Raw genomic sequence first — 22,461 nt, 5'->3', positions numbered from 1 at the left:
TCGGCTGTCAGCCATATGCCAAGATATTTCAATTTATCCTCTGCCCATGTTAATGGAAATGCCCCCTCCCAGGTCGAACGTATCCGTGTCTGGACTGGCAGAGCCATAGACTTACTCCTATTCAGGGCAAGGCCCGAGTAGAAGCCAAACTCCTCCAGAATTCCAAATAAATACAGGAGAGAGGATTGGGGTTTTGTTATAGTTACTAATATATCATCTGCAAAAGCTAAAGTTTTGAGCTCCCGCGAGTGTAATTTAATCCCCCGCACATCTGGGTCCCTTTGGATAGTGCATAACAATGGTTCAAGGTATAACAAAAATAAGAGTGGTGAGAGGGGGCAACCCTGTCTCGTGCCACATGCTATTGTAAAGGGGTTTGATTTCATACCATTAATCAATAATGACGCTTTTGGATTAGTGTATAGCGTTACAATAGCATTAAATATCCACCCTCGGATGCCAATATAATCAAGGACAGAAAAAAGGTAATCCCATCTCACCTTGTCAAAAGCCTTTTCGGCATCTAAGCTAACTAGCAGCAACGGTTCGTTCTTGGTAAGGCTCTGTGCAATGGCTAAACAGGCCTTCCTGACATTGTGACAAGGGTGTCTACCCCGCACAAACCCCACTTGACCCTCTCCCACTAATTTTGGTATTAGAGGGGATAAGCGTTCCGAGATGATCTTCGCTAAGATCTTTAAATCAACATTTATAAGAGATATAGGTCTATATGAACCTGGATTTTCTGGTGGTTTGCCCTCTTTTGGAATTAGGGTTATCAAGGCTTCATTAGACTCTCGCCTAAATCCCCCACATTCAATGGATTCCTCAAAAAAATCAAGAAGCGGGCCACCCACTTGTGGAAAAAAGCAATTGATAGTACTCAGCACCAAATCCATCCGGACCCGGAGCTGACCCACGTTTTAATGATTTCACTACTCTTTGCAGCTCCTTGGCCCTGATAGGCATATTTAATTGTTCTAGCACTTCAGGGTTCAGACGTGGCATTCCAGAGTCTGCCAAGTAATCTGTTATGGACGGACCGAGTGGCGCCTCCGGGGCTTTGTATAGGTTTGCATAATATTGTTCCAATAATCTGACTACTTCCTCTGAGTTGTTTATTTGTCTACCCTCTGCATCTCGAAGTGTTGGTATAAACCTATTTCCCCCCCAGGTCTTATTCAGGCGGGCCAACAATTTCCCAGATTTATTACCATGTTTGTGGAAAGAGAAAGATCTATAAAAAAATTGTTTCTTTGTTCTCTCATGGATCATTGTATTAAGGGCTGCCAGAGAGGCCAGCATAACCTCCCTGGACTCTTTCGAGGGGCGTGCTATGTGTGCCCGTTTCGCTGCTTGATACGCTACTTCCAATTGTTTCACTCCCTTTGCCAATCTCTTTGAACGAGCACACATATAAGCGATTATATCCCCACGAATCACTGCTTTGGAGGTCTCCCAGAACAGTCTAGCTTCCCCCGCATGGCCCCCATTCGTGTCAAGGAAATAAGACCATCTTTGTTTCAAGTAATCCTGGAAGTCTGCGTCCTCTGCCAGATATCCAGGAAACCTCCAAACTTGGTGACGTAAACTAGTTGCTCCCACTTCCAGTTCAATCCAAATCATTGCATGATCTGAGATTTCCATTACTCCTATCTCTGCACGTGGTACTTGAGGAAACAAGACTGAGGATATTAATATATAGTCTATTCTCGACCATGAGCTATGTGCTCTGGATAAATGCGTATAGTCTTTAGATGTAGGGTGGGTTAACCTCCATGGGTCTATAAGATCTAAAGCGGTACTCAAATACCCCAATCCTTTACCCCTCCCAAACATTGGGCTTGTTTGCGGTCCAGAGCGGTCTTGGAGCCCATCCATGACTTGATTAAAGTCTCCTGCCACTATCCATGGGCTATGACCATATTGGATTCCTAGCCGAACCAGGTGTTGGAAAAAGGAATGGTCATATACATTTGGGCCATAAACATTAAGTAGGAAAACTTCTTGTCCCATTATGTTTAGCTGTAAAAGTATATATCTGCCCTCTCTATCTTTACAAATTAACTTTGATGTGCATTGCATATTTTTATGAATTAAAATTGCCACCCCTCCTTTTTTGCTGCCCGAAGATGCAAAATAACATTCTCCCACCCAACGTTGTCTAAGCTTTTGGTGCTCAACGTCCGTTAATTTAGTTTCCTGAAGGCATGCTATTCCAGCTTTGTGGCGCTGCAACGCTGTCAAAATCTTTGTGCGTTTTATTGGGGAGGAGATACCCGATACATTCCATGAAATCAATCGGGGGGTTGGTGGCCTAGCCATCCTTTAAATAACTTGGTAACATAAATTAGACAATTTCCATATTCTTAGAGCTCCCGGGTGCCCAGCCCCCACCCAGCAGCCTAGTTTGTGTAACAGAGGTGGCCTACAGTCCTTTCCCAGTAACTTCCCATTCCTATCCGCCTCAGCATTGCAGCAGGTTTCACCCAAGCTTTGTACTTTTCCAGGTCCTTGCTGTAAAGATAACATTTGCTCCAATCGACAGGACTCCGTACTCCAACATAAACAGTGTCTAGTTTTGTGCTTCTCCCTTCCCCCCTCCCCCCCCCCACCATGCAAATCTAATCTCAATTCTACCCTGCTCTCCCATGACATCCCTACCCTCCCCCCTTAGACCTACCCTCTTCCCTACTCTATTCCCCATTTAGTCGCACCTGGGCCTACGTCACCAGACGCAACCCAAATTAGCCGCGTCCGGTGAGGGGTCAATAGGTGCCAACAAAGCCTCGTTCTCCGTCATTTTTAAATATCAACAAATTTCTGAACTTCCCTCCACCCTCTCCAAACCCCCAAACAACCGGGTTATACATCTCTCATAAAGCTTAGAGCACTTGCGAGCCAAATGACTCTAGTTCACTTATCATCGTTCCAGTCTTAGAATTGGCTCTCCAGCATCTGGGTGCCGCCAGTTTTACATCTTGCGTCCATTCTTCTGCACAACTGGGCCACTCGAACCCACAAACCAAGTGATCAACAAAATTCCAAACAGCCAACCTGTCAATCTCGATAATTGTAATCCAACAGGTGTTTTAATCACCTCCAGCCTTTCATGATGATCTCTCAGTAAAGCTGTTTTAATCAGTCTGCTGGCCCTGCTACCTGCTTATTCAGCCATTCCACGGCTACTTCTGGTTTATTAAAGGCTTTCCAGACTCCATTATCCATGATTTTTAAAGTCGCTGGGTATTGTAACATAAATCTGTGTTTCTTCTCCACCAGACTCGTGCAAACTGTCGAAAACGCCCGCCGCTGCATTGACAAGGCCGCGGAGTAATCCTGGAAAACACGGATGACTGCGCCATCATACTTAGTGGAGTCTCTGCATCCTTTATATGCCCGCAAAACGGCTGCTTTTTGTGAATAGTCGTGAAACTTTGCTATGATCACCCTCGGCCGCTGTTCTCTTGCTGGTCTAGGTCCCACGCGGTGGGCCCGCTCAAGACGTATTTGCCTCCCCTCTCCTGCTTCGGGAAAGTTCGCTTGCAACCAAGTTTCAAGAGTAGTTTTCAAATTGGCTTCTGATAAGGATTCCGCAAAGCCCACAAAGCGGAGGTTGTCTCGTCTTGATCTATTCTCCAAGTCCTCGATTCTCTCTGTATAATCTTGTATCAGGCGGGACAATCGTTCTAGTTCACCCGAACTTTCCTGGTGCCCCTCCTCCACCTCTGCCACCCGGGCTTCCAGCTCGCCCGTGCGCCGCGAGAGTTCCGAGGTCACCGCCGTTATGCCTGCTATTTGTGTCGATAACTGATCAAATTGTGGGGCTAATGCCCGCACAACTGCCTCCGTAAGCTCCGGTATGAGCGTCTCACCATTCTGGCTGGAAGGAGAATGTGCCGGCGAAACCGGCGCCATGTTGGATTCGACAGCTTTTGTTTTGTCTTCCTTTTTCTTTCCACTTTTCGCCGTTTGAGCCATCAGAGATCTCGTAATATACTTGTCCATATATTAAGAAAGCTGTTTTGCGCAGTTGGGGAGATTTTCAAGGGCGGGGATCGCCAGTTAAGTTGCTTTTTGAACGAGGCTTTGAGCAGCTAGAGTAGAGCACGTCTTCTGCCGCTCACTGCATCACGTGACCCCCCATGATCAGGTGTGAGGATGTTATAATACCGTTGTATCGCTCCATGGTGCGACCGCACCTTGAGTATTGTGTTCAATTCTGGTCGCCGCATCTCAAAAAAGATATAGTAGAATTGGAAAAGGTGCAGTGAAGGGTGACTAAAATAATAGGGGGGATGGGACGACTTCCCTATGAAGAAAGACTAAGGAGGCTAGGGCTTTTCAGCTTGGAGAAGGGGAGACATGATAGAGGTATATAAAATAATGAGTGGAGTGGAACAGGTGGATGTGAAGCGTTTGTTCACGCTTTCCAAAAATACTAGGACTAGGGGGCATGCGATGAAACTACAGTGTAGTAAATTTAAAACATCGGAGAAAAGTTTTCACCCAACGCATAATTAAACTCTGGAATTCGTTGCCGAGAACGTGGTGAAGGCGGTTAGCTTGGCAGAGTTTAAAAAGGGGTTAGATGGTTTCCTAAAGGACAAGTCCATAAACCACTACTAAATGGACTTGGGAAAAATCCACAATTCCAGGAATAACATGTATAGAACGTTTGTACGTTTGGGAAGCTTGCCAGGTGCCCTTGGCCTGGATTGGCCGCTGTCGTGGACAAGATGCTGGGCTTGATGGACCCTTGGTCTTTTCCCAGTGTGGCATTACTTATGTACTAGACAACTTTGGTATATGTGGCACAGTCCACAAATGGTTTCAAGGGGATTCCTGAAATCAAGATCTTATAAAGTGAAAATGAAAGGAACCTTATCCTCTCCTCGGTCACCGGACTGTGGCGTCCCTCAGGGTTCTCTATTATCGCCCATTCTGTTTAATATAATGATATCACCACTAGGCAACAGATTAGAAACAGCAGGATTCAAAACATTAATGTATACTGACGCTGTTACCATATACATAACCTTCATAAAGAACATTAAAGACATCTTACAAAAGGCAAAACTTGGCTAAAATCTGATGGAAACCTGGGCCTCAGAATCAAAACTAAAGCTAAATAAAGAAAAAACTAAATTCATGGTCATTGCCAACCTATTTGACCAAAAGAACTACAACAGTTTCACAATTGACAACACTTCATTCCCCACTGATAATAATCTGAAAATTCTAGGTATAATTATAGACAAACATTTAACATTTGATACTCAAGTTTCCTCAGTAGTCACAATATCTTTCATGTCTCTTTGGAAACTAAAAAGGATTAGACCCTATTTCTCATCGGAAACATTCAGACTGTTGGTCATTAACATTATCCCAATTCGATTATTGTAATGCCATATATGCTGGCTGTAAGGAGTCCTGTTGAAAAAACTCCAAACAGCTCAAAACACTGCAGCCAGGTTCATATATAAAATCTCTCGTTTTGAAAGTGACTCCCCTTTATTAATCAAAATACACTGGCTTCCCATCAAAGCGAGAATCACCTTCAAATTATGTACCTTTATCTTTCAAATACTAAATGGCACAATTCCAGACTATATGGTACCATTAATAAACTTACCTCAAAGAAACACTAAATATGAGGCAAGAAACTATCTCAGGCTACACCTCCCAAATTGCAAAAACGTTATCTACAAAACTGTCCACTCTGTAGACTTCACTTACTTAGGAACCAAATGGTGGAACTCCTTACAACCCAAAATAAGAAATATACAGGAATATACTAGATTCCGCAAAATCTTCAAATTGTTCCTATTCAAACAAACCCTCACAAAGAATGACCATATCTCAATTAATTATTACCTGAATAGGTTATTACTCTATTTACCATTAACTCTCTTTGCTTCATGTACAATTTTTCATTCATAATAGATTTTCTAAATGTTAAACATCCATAGCTATCCCACTATGTTTATTGATATTGTATTGTAAAATTGGATTCTTACAACAAATGACTTTCTTATGCATTATTCTTTATGTATCCTATACTGTTTATTGTAAGCCACATTGAACTCAAACTTGTTTGGGAGAATGTGGGATATAAATGTCACAAATAAATAAATCTAAATCATGCACACTCTGGGATGAATTTTTATTGCCAAAATTATGACAGTTAGGCTCATTTTCAAAGCACTTAGCCTCCCAAAGTTCCATAGAAACCTATGGAACTTAGCCTCCCAAAGTGCTTTGAAAATATGCCTCAGTGTGACATAAGAATTCCAAATTAAAACAACAGTGCACACCACCTGCCAATTTAGATACCAAAGGGGTAATATTCAGCTCGAGGAGTAAGCTGCTTCCAGCCATGGGCTGACCTAACCCCAAAACATTCAATGCCAGGGCATGCACGGCTCCCAGTGTTTGAATATCCAGGTATGTCCATTGAGCTGGAAGTTAACTGGGCATCTGCTATTATTCAGTGCATACCTTTTATAGATTTTCTGAACGTTGCCACTCAACAGCTAAGTTGCTGTTCTACCTTAACTCCACCCCCAGCCCGCCCCTAACTTAGCTCATTAGAGGATGGCCAGTTAGTACAGTTGAATACCGGTGACCAGCTAGCTCAGCGGGGTTTAACCCTTTTCCACACCAACACCAAAATAAATACTTGGATTGATACAGATTTTCTTAGATTTCCTAAATTAATCTATTTGCCTAAAGAAACATTGATGTAAAAAGTAAAAACATATGTAAGATAATCAGGAGGTAAAGGGGCAGTGAAAAAGAATAAAGGGAGAGACGGCACAAGTTAGCTGAAAAAAGCAAACACAGATTCATACAAGGAACTTGATTTATTTTCTTCTACATATGTGTTTTCCTCACAGGTTTTCTATGAAATACTTACCTTCTATGGCTTTTCTTTCAAAATCTCTTACTTCTAAAATTCCACCTTTTCCATAATCTGTAAAGGAAAATCCACATGTGAGTCCAACATCTTCATCTTATATCCCAGTTCAGGTTCTATATAGGGAAGAGAACATGCCTGTGACAGCAGGCTCCAACGTCTTCTCTGGCTTTCCTCATAGGAAGGGGACACACAGGTGACCGAAAGCTACTCTGCCTAGGCTCCAATGTCTTCTTTGGCTTTCCTCATAGGAAGGGGACACACAGGTGACCGAAAGCTACTCTGCTCTGGCTCCAACGTCTTCTCTGGCTTTCCTCATAGGAAGGGGACACACAGGTGACCGAAAGCTACTCTGCCTAGGCTCCAATGTCTTCTTTGGCTTTCCTCATAGGAAGGGGACACACAGGTGACCGAAAGCTACTCTGCCTAGGCTCCAACGTCTTCTCTGGCTTTCCTCATAGGAAGGGGACACACAGGTGACCAAAAGCTACTCTGCCTAGGCTCCAATGTCTTCTCTGGCTTTCCTCATAGGAAGGGGACACACAGGTGACCGAAAGCTACTCTGCCTAGGCTCCAACGTCTTCTCTGGCTTTCCTCATAGGAAGGGGACACACAGGTGACCGAAAGCTACTCTGCCTAGGCTCCAATGTCTTCTCTGGCTTTCCTCATAGGAAGGGGACACACAGGTGACCGAAAGCTACTCTGCCTAGGCTCCAACGTCTTCTCTGGCTTTCCTCATAGGAAGGGGACACACAGGTGACCGAAAGCTACTCTGCCTAGGCTCCAATGTCTTCTCTGGCTTTCCTCATAGGAAGGGGACACACAGGTGACCGAAAGCTACGCTGCCTAGGCTCCAACGTCTTCTCTGGCTTTCCTCATAGGAAGGGGACACACAGGTGACCGAAAGCTACTCTGCCTAGGCTCCAATGTCTTCTCTGGCTTTCCTCATAGGAAGGGGACACACAGGTGACTGAAAGCTACTCTGCCTCGGCTCCAATGTCTTCTCTGACTTTCCTCATAGGAAGGGGACACACAGGTGACCGAAAGCTACTCTGCCTAGGCTCCAATATCTTCTCTGGCTTTCCTCATAGGAAGGGGACACACAGGTGACTGAAAGCTACTCTGCCTAGGCTCCAACGTCTTCTCTGGCTTTCCTCATAGGAAGGGGACACACAGGTGACCGAAAGCTACTCTGCCTAGGCTCCAACGTCTTCTCTGGCTTTCCTCATAGGAAGGGGACACACAGGTGACCGAAAGCTACTCTGCCTCGGCTCCAATGTCTTCTTTGGCTTTCCTCATAGGAAGGGGACACACAGGTGACCGAAAGCTACTCTGCCTAGGCTCCAACGTCTTCTCTGGCTTTCCTCATAGGAAGGGGACACACAGGTGACTGAAAGCTACTCTGCCTCGGCTCCAATGTCTTCTTTGGCTTTCCTCATAGGAAGGGGACACACAGGTGACCGAAAGCTACTCTGCCTAGGCTCCAACGTCTTCTCTGGCTTTCCTCATAGGAAGGGGACACACAGGTGACTGAAAGCTACTCTGCCTCGGCTCCAATGTCTTCTTTGGCTTTCCTCATAGGAAGGGGACACACAGGTGACCGAAAGCTACTCTGCCTAGGCTCCAATGTCTTCTCTGGCTTTCCTCATAGGAAGGGGACACACAGGTGACTGAAAGCTACTCTGCCTAGGCTCCAACGTCTTCTCTGGCTTTCCTCATAGGAAGGGGACACACAGGTGACTGAAAGCTACTCTGCCTCGGCTCCAATGTCTTCTTTGGCTTTCCTCATAGGAAGGGGACACACAGGTGACCGAAAGCTACTCTGCCTAGGCTCCAACGTCTTCTCTGGCTTTCCTCATAGGAAGGGGACACACAGGTGACCGAAAGCTACTCTGCCTAGGCTCCAATGTCTTCTTTGGCTTTCCTCATAGGAAGGGGACACACAGGTGACCGAAAGCTACTCTGCCTAGGCTCCAACGTCTTCTCTGGCTTTCCTCATAGGAAGGGGACACACAGGTGACTGAAAGCTACTCTGCCTCGGCTCCAATGTCTTCTTTGGCTTTCCTCATAGGAAGGGGACACACAGGTGACCGAAAGCTACTCTGCCTAGGCTCCAACGTCTTCTCTGGCTTTCCTCATAGGAAGGGGACACACAGGTGACCGAAAGCTACTCTGCCTAGGCTCCAACGTCTTCTCTGGCTTTCCTCATAGGAAGGGGACACACAGGTGACCGAAAGCTACTCTGCCTAGGCTCCAACGTCTTCTCTGGCTTTCCTCATAGGAAAGGGACACACAGGTGACTGAAAGCTACTCTGCCTCGGCTCCAATGTCTTCTTTGGCTTTCCTCATAGGAAGGGGACACACAGGTGACCGAAAGCTACTCTGCCTAGGCTCCAACGTCTTCTCTGGCTTTCCTCATAGGAAGGGGACACACAGGTGACCGAAAGCTACTCTGCCTAGGCTCCAACGTCTTCTCTGGCTTTCCTCATAGGAAGGGGACACACAGGTGACCGAAAGCTACTCTGCCTAGGCTCCAATGTCTTCTCTGGCTTTCCTCATAGGAAGGGGACACACAGGTGACCGAAAGCTACTCTGCCTAGGCTCCAACGTCTTCTCTGGCTTTCCTCATAGGAAGGGGACACACAGGTGACTGAAAGCTACTCTGCCTCGGCTCCAATGTCTTCTTTGGCTTTCCTCATAGGAAGGGGACACACAGGTGACCGAAAGCTACTCTGCCTAGGCTCCAACGTCTTCTCTGGCTTTCCTCATAGGAAGGGGACACACAGGTGACTGAAAGCTACTCTGCCTAGGCTCCAACATCTTCTCTGGCTTTCCTCATAGGAAGGGGACACACAGGTGACTGAAAGCTACTCTGCCTAGGCTCCAACGTCTTCTCTGGCTTTCCTCATAGGAAGGGGACACACAGGTGACCGAAAGCTACTCTGCCTAGGCTCCAACGTCTTCTCTGGCTTTCCTCATAGGAAGGGGACACACAGGTGACTGAAAGCTACTCTGCCTCGGCTCCAATGTCTTCTTTGGCTTTCCTCATAGGAAGGGGACACACAGGTGACTGAAAGCTACTCTGCCTAGGCTCCAACGTCTTCTCTGGCTTTCCTCATAGGAAGGGGACACACAGGTGACCGAAAGCTACTCTGCCTAGGCTCCAACGTCTTCTCTGGCTTTCCTCATAGGAAGGGGACACACAGGTGACTGAAAGCTACTCTGCCTAGGCTCCAACGTCTTCTCTGGCTTTCCTCATAGGAAGGGGACGCACAGGTGACCGAAAGCTACTCTGCCTAGGCTCCAACGTCTTCTCTGGCTTTCCTCATAGGAAGGGGACACACAGGTGACTGAAAGCTACTCTGCCTCGGCTCCAATGTCTTCTTTGGCTTTCCTCATAGGAAGGGGACACACAGGTGACCGAAAGCTACTCTGCCTAGGCTCCAACGTCTTCTCTGGCTTTCCTCATAGGAAGGGGACACACAGGTGACTGAAAGCTACTCTGCCTCGGCTCCAATGTCTTCTTTGGCTTTCCTCATAGGAAGGGGACACACAGGTGACCGAAAGCTACTCTGCCTAGGCTCCAACGTCTTCTCTGGCTTTCCTCATAGGAAGGGGACACACAGGTGACTGAAAGCTACTCTGCCTCGGCTCCAATGTCTTCTTTGGCTTTCCTCATAGGAAGGGGACACACAGGTGACTGAAAGCTACTCTGCCTCGGCTCCAATGTCTTCTTTGGCTTTCCTCATAGGAAGGGGACACACAGGTGACTGAAAGCTACTCTGCCTAGGCTCCAATGTCTTCTCTGGCTTTCCTCATGGGGAGGGGACACACAGGTGACTGAAAGCTCCAGTGTCCTACTCAGCCTTCTCTATTAGGGCGCAGACAACTGCAGTTGGAGGCTTCTGCTCTGCTACGTTTCTCCATAGCTAGGGAAGGTAGTAAGTGGTTGGTAACTTTCCTGGAGATAAAAATGTTAGGAAATAAATGATCTTTTCACTTTCTGGGAGTTAGGGTAAAAGTAGTAGCCTTGTGCCTCTGTCCTGTATATCTCCCTCCTTCAGGCCTGCTCTATGTAGAAGTCTGGGTTAGGCACAATACAGAGAAAGAGGTACAGATTCAGATTCAAGGGCTAGTCCCCATTTAGAATAAGGATTTCATTTATGTACATTGCTTTGTTTATAGACTAACTGCGATTAATGCTACCTTCTGTCATGATGCTTTCATGCCAAACATTTGATGAAGTAATAGAACTCTTTACTGCTTATAGGTTAAATTGAAAGAATTAGAGGAGTGTAATAAATTCTACTAATATTGCTATAATATTATTCTTGCACCTTACCTATCAGATTTGTGTCAGCAGCTCGATCATAATAATAAGAAAATGCATAGAAAGTGCTTCCTTTGATCTCATCCACCTGGTGAAGTTTCCCTGCTACGATTCTCAATACTTCAGCATAACAAGACTTGAATCCAGACTCCCCTGTGGGTGGGGGGAGGGGGGGACATGTACAGAAGTAGGAAAAAGTAATGAGATTCCATGGGTGGAGAGGGAAGGAATCAGAGTAAAGGCAAAAGAAACAAGAAAACAGAAATTGTTACAGCCTATGACGACTGCACAACACACCTAGTCTGGCCAATTATACAGCAATGGAGGGAGAACAAGAAGAAAAAATACACAAGTGGTAGCAAAATATTCAAAATTTCCCCCAAAAAGCATGAAACATGCAGTTTGCTAACAAAATGGCTAACCCAGAATGTACAGCATGAGGAACAGCAAATCAAATGCAATAAGGAAGGCAAAGAGGAACTTTGCATTGGAGGCAAAAACACATAGTAAAAACCTTTGTTTAGGTATTAAAAGCAAGAAGCCAGCAAAAGAATTGGAGCACTACATGACCAAGGGGTTAAAGGGCCACTCAGGGAACAGAAAGACATAGCAGAGAGATTAAATTCATTCTTTGCGTCTTCACCGAGGAAAATTTGGAAGAAATACGGGTGCCAGAAATGGTATTCAAAGCTGACGAGTCAGAGAAACTGAATGAAACCTCTATAAACCTGGAAGATGTAATGGCTCAATTTGACAAACTGAAGAGTAGCAAATCACCTGGACTGGATGGTATTCATCCCAGAGTACTGACAGAATTGAAAAATGAACTTGCAGAACTATTGTTAGTAATACATTTTTAAAATCAAGCATGGTAACGGAAGATTGGAGGGTGGCCAATGTAACGCCAATTTTTTAAAAAACATTCCAGAGGTGATCTGGGAAATTATAGACTTGACGTTGGTGCCATGCAAAAGGGTAGAGACTATTCTAAAGAACAAAATTACAGAGTTTATTCAAAAGCATGGATTAATGAGACAAAGCCAAAATGCATTTAATGAAGGGAAATCTTGCTCACTAATCTAATACATTTCTTTGAAAGGTGAACAAAAATGTGGATAAAGGTGAGCTGGTTGATATTGTATATCTAGATTTTCAAAAGGCATTTGACAGTGTAACTCATGAAAGACTCCAGAGGAAATTAGAGACTCATGGGATAAGAGGTAGTGTTCTATTGTAGATTAAAAACTGGTTAAAAGATAGAAAACAGAGAGTAGTGTTAAATGGTCGGTATTCTCAATGGAGAAGGGTAGATACTGGGGTTCCTCAGGGGTCTGTGCTGGGACTGCTGCTTTTTAACATATTTATAAATGATCTGGAGATGAACATAAGAGTAGCCATACTGGATCAGACCAATGGTCCATCTAGCCCAGCATACTGTTTCCAAACAGTGGCCAAACCAGGTCACAAGTACCTGGCAGAAACCCAATTAGCAGCAACATTCTATGCTACCAATCCTAGGGCAAGCAGTTTCTTTTCGGTGTCTGTCTCAATAGCAAACTATGGACTTTTTCAAACTTTTTTAAACCCAGATATGCTAAACTCTGTTACCACATCCTCCAGCAGAGAGTTCCAGAGATTAACTATTCATTGGGTGAAAAAATATTTCCTCCTATTGGTTTTAAAAGTACAGTGCACTCCATTTAAGTTGGATAAGCGCATACCGTTTTTGACGCCATCAATTTCTATGGGGACAAACTTCAGTTTAGCGCACCACCGATAAGTGCAAGATTCGCTTATATACATAGTTTAAGACCGCTCTTCTGCAGGAATGACTCCACATAAGCGCGCGCATGGAATATGGAAGCCGATTGGTGCGTGACAACCAATGAGATTTCAGATTTACCGCCCCTTTAACTGCCACAGGCAGAATAAGCGAAAGAATGTTGTTAGAGTGTACACTGGAGTCGTCGTCATCGTCATCATCGCGCAACTGTAAGACTTTAACACTGGCTGAACGAATAGAAGTTCTTAAAAAATTAGAAAACAAAGTCAAGCATCTATTGCTAAAGAATATGGTCTCAATCCCAGTCAAATTTCACGTATCTTGAAGCAGAAAGACCAGCTTCTGGAAGACTGGCAAAACAATACAAATCCACACCAGAAACGAAAACGGGCGGGAAAAGCTGAGGAGGTAGAAGATGCTCTTCTTTGGTGGTTTTCTCAAGTCAGGAACAGACAGTTTCCTGTCAGTGGTCCACTGCTTATGGAGAAAGCTAATCAGCTAGCTGAAAATCTTGGACTAACTGAATTCAAAGCCACTGTTAGATGGTGGGAAAGATGGAAGGAGAGGAACAACATAAAGTTCAAGAAACAGCATTGTGAAAAACAAGACGCTGATGACTATGGTGCTGAAAATTGGGTTGTTTCAGTTCTTCCTACCATCTTGAACAAGTTTGCACCTCGTGACATTTTCAATGCTGACGAAAATGGTCTCTACTGGCGAGCGATTCCTGATGGAACACTTGCATTCAAACAAGCCGAAACTACAGGAGGTAAAACATTGAAGGACTGCCTGACGATCCTCCTTTGCTGCAATATGGATGGGAGTGAGAAGCTGGAACCACTCGTCATTGGAAAGAGCAAACAGCCCCATTGCTTCAAGAATGTTAAGCGACTTCCTGTGTCATACGAGGCTAACGCAAATTCATGGATGACTGGGGAAATTTGGAAGCAGTGGCTAAAGAAGTTAGACACTAGAATGCGGGCACAAAAGCGTCAGATTTTGTTTCTTTGTGATAATTGTGCTGCACACAGTGATGATGTCAGGCTGTCTAACGTCAAGGTGGTCTTTCTGCCACCAAACACTACCTCTCTGATCCAACCTATGGATCAGGGCATAATAGCCAATTTCAAACAACATTATCGGGCTCTTGTGCTACGTCATCTGATGAGCGTTATGGATGACCGGACTGGCAAGGATAAACGTACATAAGTACATAAGTAATGCCATACTGGGAAAAGACCAAAGGCCCATCAAACCCAGCATCCTGTCCTCGACAGCGGCTAATCCAGGTCAAGGGCACCTGGCAGCTTCCCAAATGTACAAACATTCTATACATGTTATTCCCGAAATTGTGGATTTTTCCCCAAGTCCATTTAGTAGCGGTCTATGGACTTGTCCTTTAGGAAACCGTCTAACCCCTTTTTAAACTCTGCCAAGTTAACCGCCTTCACCACATTCTCCGACAACGAATTCCAGCGTCTAATTACGCGTTGGGTGAAGAAAAATTTTCTCCTATTTGTTTTAAATGTACTACACTGTAGTTTCACCGCATGCCCCCTAGTCCTACTATTTTTGGAAAGCGTGAACAGATGCTTCACGTCCACCTGTTCCACTCCACTCATTATTTTATATACCTCTATCATGTCTCCCCTCAGCCGTCTCTTCTCCAAGCTGAAAAGCCCTAGCCTCCTTAGTCTTTCTTCATAGGGAAGTTGTCCCATCCCCGCTATCATTTTCGTCGCCCTTCACTGCACCTTTTCCAATTCCACTATATCTTTCTTGAGATGCAGCGACCAGAATTGGACACAATACTCAAGGTGCGGTCACACCATGGAACGATACAACGGCATTATAACATCCTCACACCTGTTTTGTATACCTTTCCTAATAATACCCAACATTCTATTCGCTTTCCTAGCCGCAGCAGCACACCGAGCAGAAGGTTTCAGTGTATTATCAACGATGACACCCAGATACCTTTCTTGGTCCGTAACTTCTAACGTGAAACCTTGCATGACGTAGCTATAATTCGGGTTCTTTTTCCCCACATGCATCACCTTACACTTGCTCACATTAAACGTCATCTACCATTTAGCTGCCTAGTCTCCCAGTCTCGTAAGGTCCTTCTGTAATTTTTCACAATCCTCTCGTGAATTAACGACTTTTAATAACTTTGTGTCATCAGCAAATTTAATTACCTCGCTAGTTACTCCCATCTCTAAATCATTTATAAATATATTAAAGAGCAGCGGTCCTAGCACAGACCCCTGAGGAACCCCACTAACTACCCTTCTCCATTGTGAATACTGCCCATTTAACCCCTATCCTTCAACCAGTTTTTAATCCCTAATAGGACATTACCTCCTATCCCATGACCTCCAATTTCCACTGTAGCCTTTCGTGACGTACCTTGTCAAACGCCTTTTGAAAATCCAGATACACAATATCAACCGGCTCCTCTTTGTCCACGTTTGTTTATTCCTTCAAAGAATTGAAGTAAATTGGTCAGGCAAGATTTCCCCACACTAAAGTCGTGCTGACTTGGTCTCAGTAATCCATGATGTGCTCTGTAATTTTGTTTTTAATAATAGCCTCTGCCATTTTCCCCGGCACCGACGTCAGACTCACCGGTCTATAATTTCCCGGATCTCCCCTGGAACTAGCTCGTAATCTATCACTGTTGGATTCCCTACATATGCAGAAAGAAGCCTGGAATCATGTTACACAGGCAACCATTGTGAACTGCTACAAGCGGGCAAGCTTTGTTAGGGATGTGGAGAGGTACGAAACAGATGCAGCTGTCGCAAACGTGTCAGATGAACAGGCTATTGACATCCCAGCCGGTGTTACTGAAGAGGAGTTTCATCACTACGTAGCTGTTGATTACGATCTACAAACAGCTGATGACAGCAGTGATGTCCAGATATGCGCCTACACACAGGCAACAGCTGATGATGAAACAGATAATGAAATGAGCAGCGAGGCACATGCTGACGAAATTCAACAACCTCCTATCACTTTTGCAAGAGCGCTGGAGAATCTCAACACCGTGCGGGCCTATCTGGATGCCACTGGATGTCAGTGCTATGACAGTTTTTACCGTCTGGCAGACGTTGTCTATGGAACTCACAGACATAAGAGTGTACAGAGGACTATGACTGATTACTTCAAGTAAGCCTAACGTTAGTTAACGGAGACTGTATACTGTACGTTTAATAAACAGTACTGTACATATGTTTATCAGATGTCAAGCTTCTTTGGGTCACAATGGTTAAGTGCACGCTCCGGTTAACTGCATGTATTTCTTTGGTACCAGACCCTTGCACTTAAGCGGATTGCACTGTATTTCCATTAATGATAAATATGGAGCTTGCTCACACTTTCTTTTACCAAACTATCATCAAGTAGCAAGACAATTTCCCTCTAATTTCTAATCACAGAGGAAAAGGCTTCAGACACTCAGTGAGCCGATTCTTTAAATTCATAGGCTCACTGACTCGTAATGGCGGCTGTAATTTCTCCGTATATTTAGCCTACCACGAGCATCCTCATTAGCCAAAAACCTCTACATCCATTTTTATAACTTTTTTGAAACTTTTTTCAGTCCTTAATAGTGTCACTTTATTATAATCCACTTAAAAAGGTACACTTATCTTCTGCTGCTTTCCATACAGGACTCCCGGTACGCCCTACAGTGAGCTCCCGTTTCGCCAACAGCTTCTTAAGGAGCAGTACCGCTTTAACTTTGAGAACTTCCTGTACTCACGAAAATGCAGCGCAGCATACTGTATTTCCATGTAATTTCATTGGGTTTCTCCTAGTCTTTGTACTTTTGGAATGAGTAAAAAACTGATTTACTTCTACTCAGGGCTTTTTTTGATGGGGTACATGGGGGTACTGAGTACCGGCACCTTTTCCACTGTCTGCTAAACTTGACCCATGGTTCTCATATTTTAATGAAAGAGCTCAGGTTCTACATACAAATTCTGCCTTGTCATAGATTCTATGACTGGTTTCAGGGGTCCTGGCTATTGTGGGGTGAGTCCCTCAATGATCACTCCACCCCTGAAGGGTGGCCTGGCATTTGAGTACCGGCACCTTTTTTGCTAGACAAAATGCACTGCTTCTACTCATTCTACACCCCTCAGGATTTTGTAGACCTCAATCATATCTCCGCTCATCCGTCTTTTTTCCAAGCTGAAGAACCCTAATCTCTTTAGCCTTTCCTCATAAGAGAGGAGTTCCATCCCCTTTATCATTTTGGTCACTCTTCTTTGAACCTTTTCTAATTCCACTATATCTTTTCTGAGATACAGTGACCAGAACTGAATGCAAAACTCAAGATGCGGTCACACCATGGAGCAATACAGAGGCATTATAGTATTTTCAGTCTTTTTCACCATTCCTTTCCTAATAATTCCTAGTATCCTATTTGCTTTCTTGGCCACCGCTGCACACTGAGCTGAAGATTTCAGTGTATTATCTACAACGACACCTGTATATCATAGAGGCCATGAAGAGGTGCAAACCACACATATTTCTAGGTTTTATTTTAATATAGCTATTTTGCTGGGAGCAGACTTAAGAGTTGCAAGAGAGCTATAAATGTGCTTTTTCTGAAAAATACCTTTCTAAGGCTGTGGTTTGACATTTGGCCTATGCTAACCTATGCTAACTTGTGATAAGTTGCTGGTCAGCAACTAAGAGCCAGAGACTCCTTTGACTAAGGACATCTGCAGTATCCAGAGAAGTAAGTAGGTGTAGGTAAAACTGTAGCCTTAGCAAGAGGGTGGGGGTAGTAACATGGTAACTTTACCCATTATCTAATGAAAACTTATGCTTATGTACATGACAGGCTCTGTCAATTTAAGGGAATATATTATAGAATTTGATGGAACGTCTTGCCCCATCCGTGGCCACCTTTAAATCTAGACTGAAAGCCCACCTCTTTAACATTGCTTTTGACTCGTAACCACTTGTAACCACTCGCCTCCACCTACCCTCCTCTCTTCCTTCCCGTTCACATTAATTGATTTGCTTACTTTATTTTATTTTATTTTTTTTGTCTATTAGATTGTAAGCTCTTTGAGCAGGGACTGTCTTTCTTCTATGTTTGTGCAGCGCTGCGTACACCTTGTAGCGCTATAGAAATGCTAAATAGTAGTAGTAGTAGTAGTAGTAACGTGAGGAAACTGGATTCATCATAACAGGAAACAGAATATTCTGGAAAGAAGCATATTCATTAGGTAGGAAGGGTAATTATAATCAAGATAATGAAGAAAGGAAGAAAAACTATTTAAGAGGAAAGAAAACTGAGGGTGGCGAGCCTCAGTGTGTCCACTAGCAGGTGGACATATTGACAGCTCCCAGGGAAAACTCTGTTTTTATTTGCTACATATTATATTGTATTGGGAGTTTATTTTTTACTATTTCAATAATTACTGATTGGCTTCTTTGACAATTTGAATAAACATTTATTATGTCTAATACTTATTTAGTAGCCAGAGTTTTTCTTGCCTGGAATTCTGCCTGGGGGGCATGGGTCCACCCCTCCAGGAGACCTCCAGAAGGCTACTCCTGTCTCAGAGGCAGAGATAGGAAATGCACACCTAGATCTTTTTCTTGAGTGCTGACCCCCAAGGTGGACTCTAGCATCAGGTATCTATGATTTGGATTATTCTTTCCAATGTGTATCACTTTGCATTTGTCCACATTAAATTTCATCTGCCATTTTGATTCCCAGTCTTCCAATTTCCTAAGGTCTTCCTGCAATATTTCACAGTCCGCACGTTTTTTAACAATCTTGAATAATTTTGTCTCATCTGCAAATTTAACTCACTCGTCGCTCTGATTTCCATATAATTTATAAATATGTTAAATAGCACTAGTCCCAGTACTGATCCCTGTGGCACTCCACCCTCCTCGATTGACAGAGATGACCATTTAACCCTACCCTCTGTTTTTTGTCCAATAACCAATTCCTAATCCACACTAGAACACTGCCCTACCCCATGACTCTAATTTTCTCAGGAGTCTCTCATGAGGAACTTTATCAAAAGCTTTCTGAAAATCTACATAAACTACATCAACCGGTTCATCTTTATCCATACCTTCAAAGAAATTAAGCAAATTGGGGAGGCATGACTTCCCTTGGCTGAACCCATGCTGACTCTGTCCCATTAAACCATGTTTGTCTATGTGTTCTGCAATTTTATTTTGTATAATAGTTTTCACTATTTTGCCCAGCACTGATGTCAGGCTTAACGGTCTGTAATTTCCCAGATCACCCCTAGAACCCTTTCTAAAAATGGCATCACGTTGGCCACCCTCCAATCTTCAGGTACTACAGACGATTTTAAAGACAGGTTATATATTACTAACAGCAGATCAGCAATTTCATGCTTTGAGTACCCTTGGATGTATGCCATCTGATCCAGGTGATTTACTACTCTTTAATTTGTCAATTTGGCTCAGTACATCTTCCAGGTTCACCGAGATTTCTTTCAGTTCCTCTGCATCATCACCCTTGAAAACCATTTCCGGTACAGGCAGATCTCTTACATCTTCTTCTGTAAGGACAGAAGCAAAGAATTCATGGCCTCGTCCTTCCTGAGTGCCTCTTTTACTCCTTCATGATCTAATGGTTCCATGGATTTTCTTGAAGGATTTCTGCTTCTGATGTACCTGAAAAAGTTGTTATTGTGAGTTTTAGCCTCTGTGGCAAGTTTCTCTTCATATTCTCTTTTAACCTTCTTTATTAATGCTTTCCATATGACTTGCCAGTGCTTATGTTGCTTCTTATTTTTGTCATTTGGGTTCTTTTGCCATTCTTTGAAGGACAATGTATTGGCTGTAATAGCCTCTTTTACTTCCCTTTTAAACATGCTGGCTGTCATATTCTCTTCTTTCCACCTTTGCAAATCTCTGGAATGCATCTGGTTTGGGCTTTCAAGAAGGTATTTTTGAATAATGTCCACACCTGATTTAGTGTCCTAACCTTAGCAGCTGATCCTTTTAGTTTCTTTTTAAACATTTTCCTAATTTTATTATAGTCACCCTTTTGAAAATTAAATGCAGCTACAATAGATTTCCTTTTCAGGTTCATCCCAGATAGTAGTTCAAACTTGATCATGTTATGATCACTGCTTCCCAGGGAACCCAACACTGACAGCTCTCGCACTATGTCATACACGCCACCAAGGACCAGATCCAAAATGGCTCCCCCTCTTGTCAGTTCCTGGATGAGTTGCTCCAAGAAGCAGTCATTTATTACATCTAGAAATTTTATCTCCCTGGCACTCCCTGATATAACATTTACCCATATAGCTTTACAAATATCCCTAGATATTTCTAATGTATCAAGATAATTTTAAATAGGAGGAGAAAAAACCCCTCAAATTATAAGGGAACACTCCGTCGTCGGAATATCCAGCATTAGGGAGGTCCCTTAAATCATCATGGGTAAAAACCTCCTTTCATTATTTCAAAAGTATGGCTTCTGCTCAAATACTTAAACAAATGAACCGTCTATATATTTACACTACGGATCGTATGCACTTATCTTTTTTACTCAACAGCCTTTTAGACACCTTCCACGGCCCGACTTCGGCCCAAGTTTCGAATCCTTCCTCAGGGTCCGTGGTGTCCGGCTCTCAAGATACAGTGCTCCGTAATCTGTTCGCTTCAGAAGCGTGGTGATTGTTTGTAGCTGTGGATAAAAATTATGGATGCAATGTTTAGCCCTTGAAACAGCCCGATGGTGGCGAAACAGGGTTCTCCTGTTGGGCATTATGGTTAACGTATGCTGTTGAGAATAATTCGCATTTACTGCACCACTACTATCCAAGCTAAGTAATGATTTAATGTTTGCTTCACCGGAGGAATGGCGGTTTGAATGAGCCTCTACCATAAGGTATTGTGAAAGGTGTATTTACATGTGATTCATGAATAAGAAGTGTGGAGTTTTTTTTTGTGAAGACTAGTGATTGAAGAGGAGCTCTCTGGATATTGAAAGGTTTGCCTTTAAAGAGACAACTCCATGGTTTCTGAAGTCTTTTTTTTCTCCACAATTATATTCATGTAGAATTGTGACTTTACACCTCCAATACTGGGGTTTACAGGGTAAAATTTTTTTTTTTTTATAATAGTTGATTTATATTCTACTTATTCCAATATTGATATCGGTAAATGAAATCACCCATTATTATAGAATTGCCCAATTTGTCAGCTTTCCTAATCTCTGTAAACATTTCTTAATCTGTTTGTTCGTTCTATTCCGGCGGACAAGAATACTCCTATCCATGATTCCATGCTGTTTCATGTGGAATGTTTATTTTATTTGACTCAATTCCCTGCGATGCCTATTTACCTCATCATTCAGTGCTTTATATTCCCCCCCCCTCCTAGCCTTCAACCTTCAACACTTCCTTCCTGCCATTAGTCCATCCCCATTCCTACTAAGCTCATCCCGTCTTCGTCACCCTACCTCCCCCACCCTCCTCCGCACCCTCCTGTCCCTTCTCCTGCTATCCGCCGGAGACATCAATCCCAATCCAGGTCCCCCACACCTGTCCTCGTCCTATCCATGCAAACGTTTCCGTGATATCTCCAATCTCATCTCTATTCCCCTCCTCCCCCCCTTCTCGTGTGTCCTGTGGAATGCCCGCTCGGTCTGCAACAAACTTTCCTTCACCCATGATCTCTTCATCTCCCGTTCCCTTCAACTGCTCGCCATAACTGAAACCTGGCTCACCCCTGATGACTCTGCCTCAGTTGCAGCCCTTTGCCATGGAGGTTATCTTTTCTCCCATTCTCCCCGCCCAACTGGCCACGGTGGCGGCGGCGGGTTACTACTTTCACCCTCCTGCAGTTTTCAACCTCACCTCCTACTGCAGTCTCACTGCTTTTCATCCTTTGAAGTTCACTCCATCCTTCTATTCTACCCGCTACCACTCAGAGTTGCAGTCATTTACCGCCCCCCTGATAAGTCCCTCTCTTCCTTCCTTACCGACTTCGATGCCTGGCTCTCCGTTTTTCTTGAGCCCTCATCCCCATCCCTCATTCTTGGAGACTTTAACATACACACTGATAACCCATCTCAGTGATAACGCTTCTCAGTTTCTCACTCTAACCTCCTCCTTCAACCTCCAACTCAGCTCCACCACCCCAACTCACCAATCTGGCCACTGTCTTGACCTCATCCTCTCCTCTACCTGCTCCCCCTCCAATTTCTGCACCTCAGCTCTTCCTCTCTCTGACCATCACCTGATCACCTTCACACTTCATCACCCTCCCCCTCAGTCCCGCTCTATACTAACCACTACTTCCAGGAATCTCTAGGCTGTCAACCCTCCCACCTTATCCTCTAGTATTTCTAATCTCCTCCCTTCCATCATGTTCTCCGAGTCTGTCGATAAAGCCATCTCCACT

At 44.0% G+C, this 22,461-nt stretch overlaps 1 protein-coding gene across 5 annotated transcripts in view; it reads right to left on the bottom strand.

The window, feature by feature from the left end:
• The window catches only part of ENTPD5 (ectonucleoside triphosphate diphosphohydrolase 5 (inactive)), a 223,831-nt gene that overhangs the window by 32,581 nt on the left and 168,789 nt on the right, over positions 1-22,461 (bottom strand). For 4 of the 5 annotated variants that reach the window (XM_030213808.1, XM_030213810.1, XM_030213807.1 and 1 more), the window contains 2 exons: positions 11,262-11,402; positions 6,920-6,976 (listed from right to left, as the gene is read on the bottom strand). In XM_030213808.1, coding sequence (XP_030069668.1) covers positions 6,920-6,976; positions 11,262-11,402 — 198 coding nt within the window. The remainder of the gene's footprint in view (positions 1-6,919; positions 6,977-11,261; positions 11,403-22,461) is intronic. The other variant, XM_030213809.1, reaches the window with a different exon arrangement.

Source organism: Microcaecilia unicolor, chromosome 9 (assembly GCF_901765095.1).
Source record: "Microcaecilia unicolor chromosome 9, aMicUni1.1, whole genome shotgun sequence".
NCBI lineage: Eukaryota > Metazoa > Chordata > Amphibia > Gymnophiona > Siphonopidae > Microcaecilia > Microcaecilia unicolor.
The sequence above is the reverse complement of the archived record's forward strand: the minus strand, read 5'-3'. Positions and strand labels throughout refer to the sequence as shown.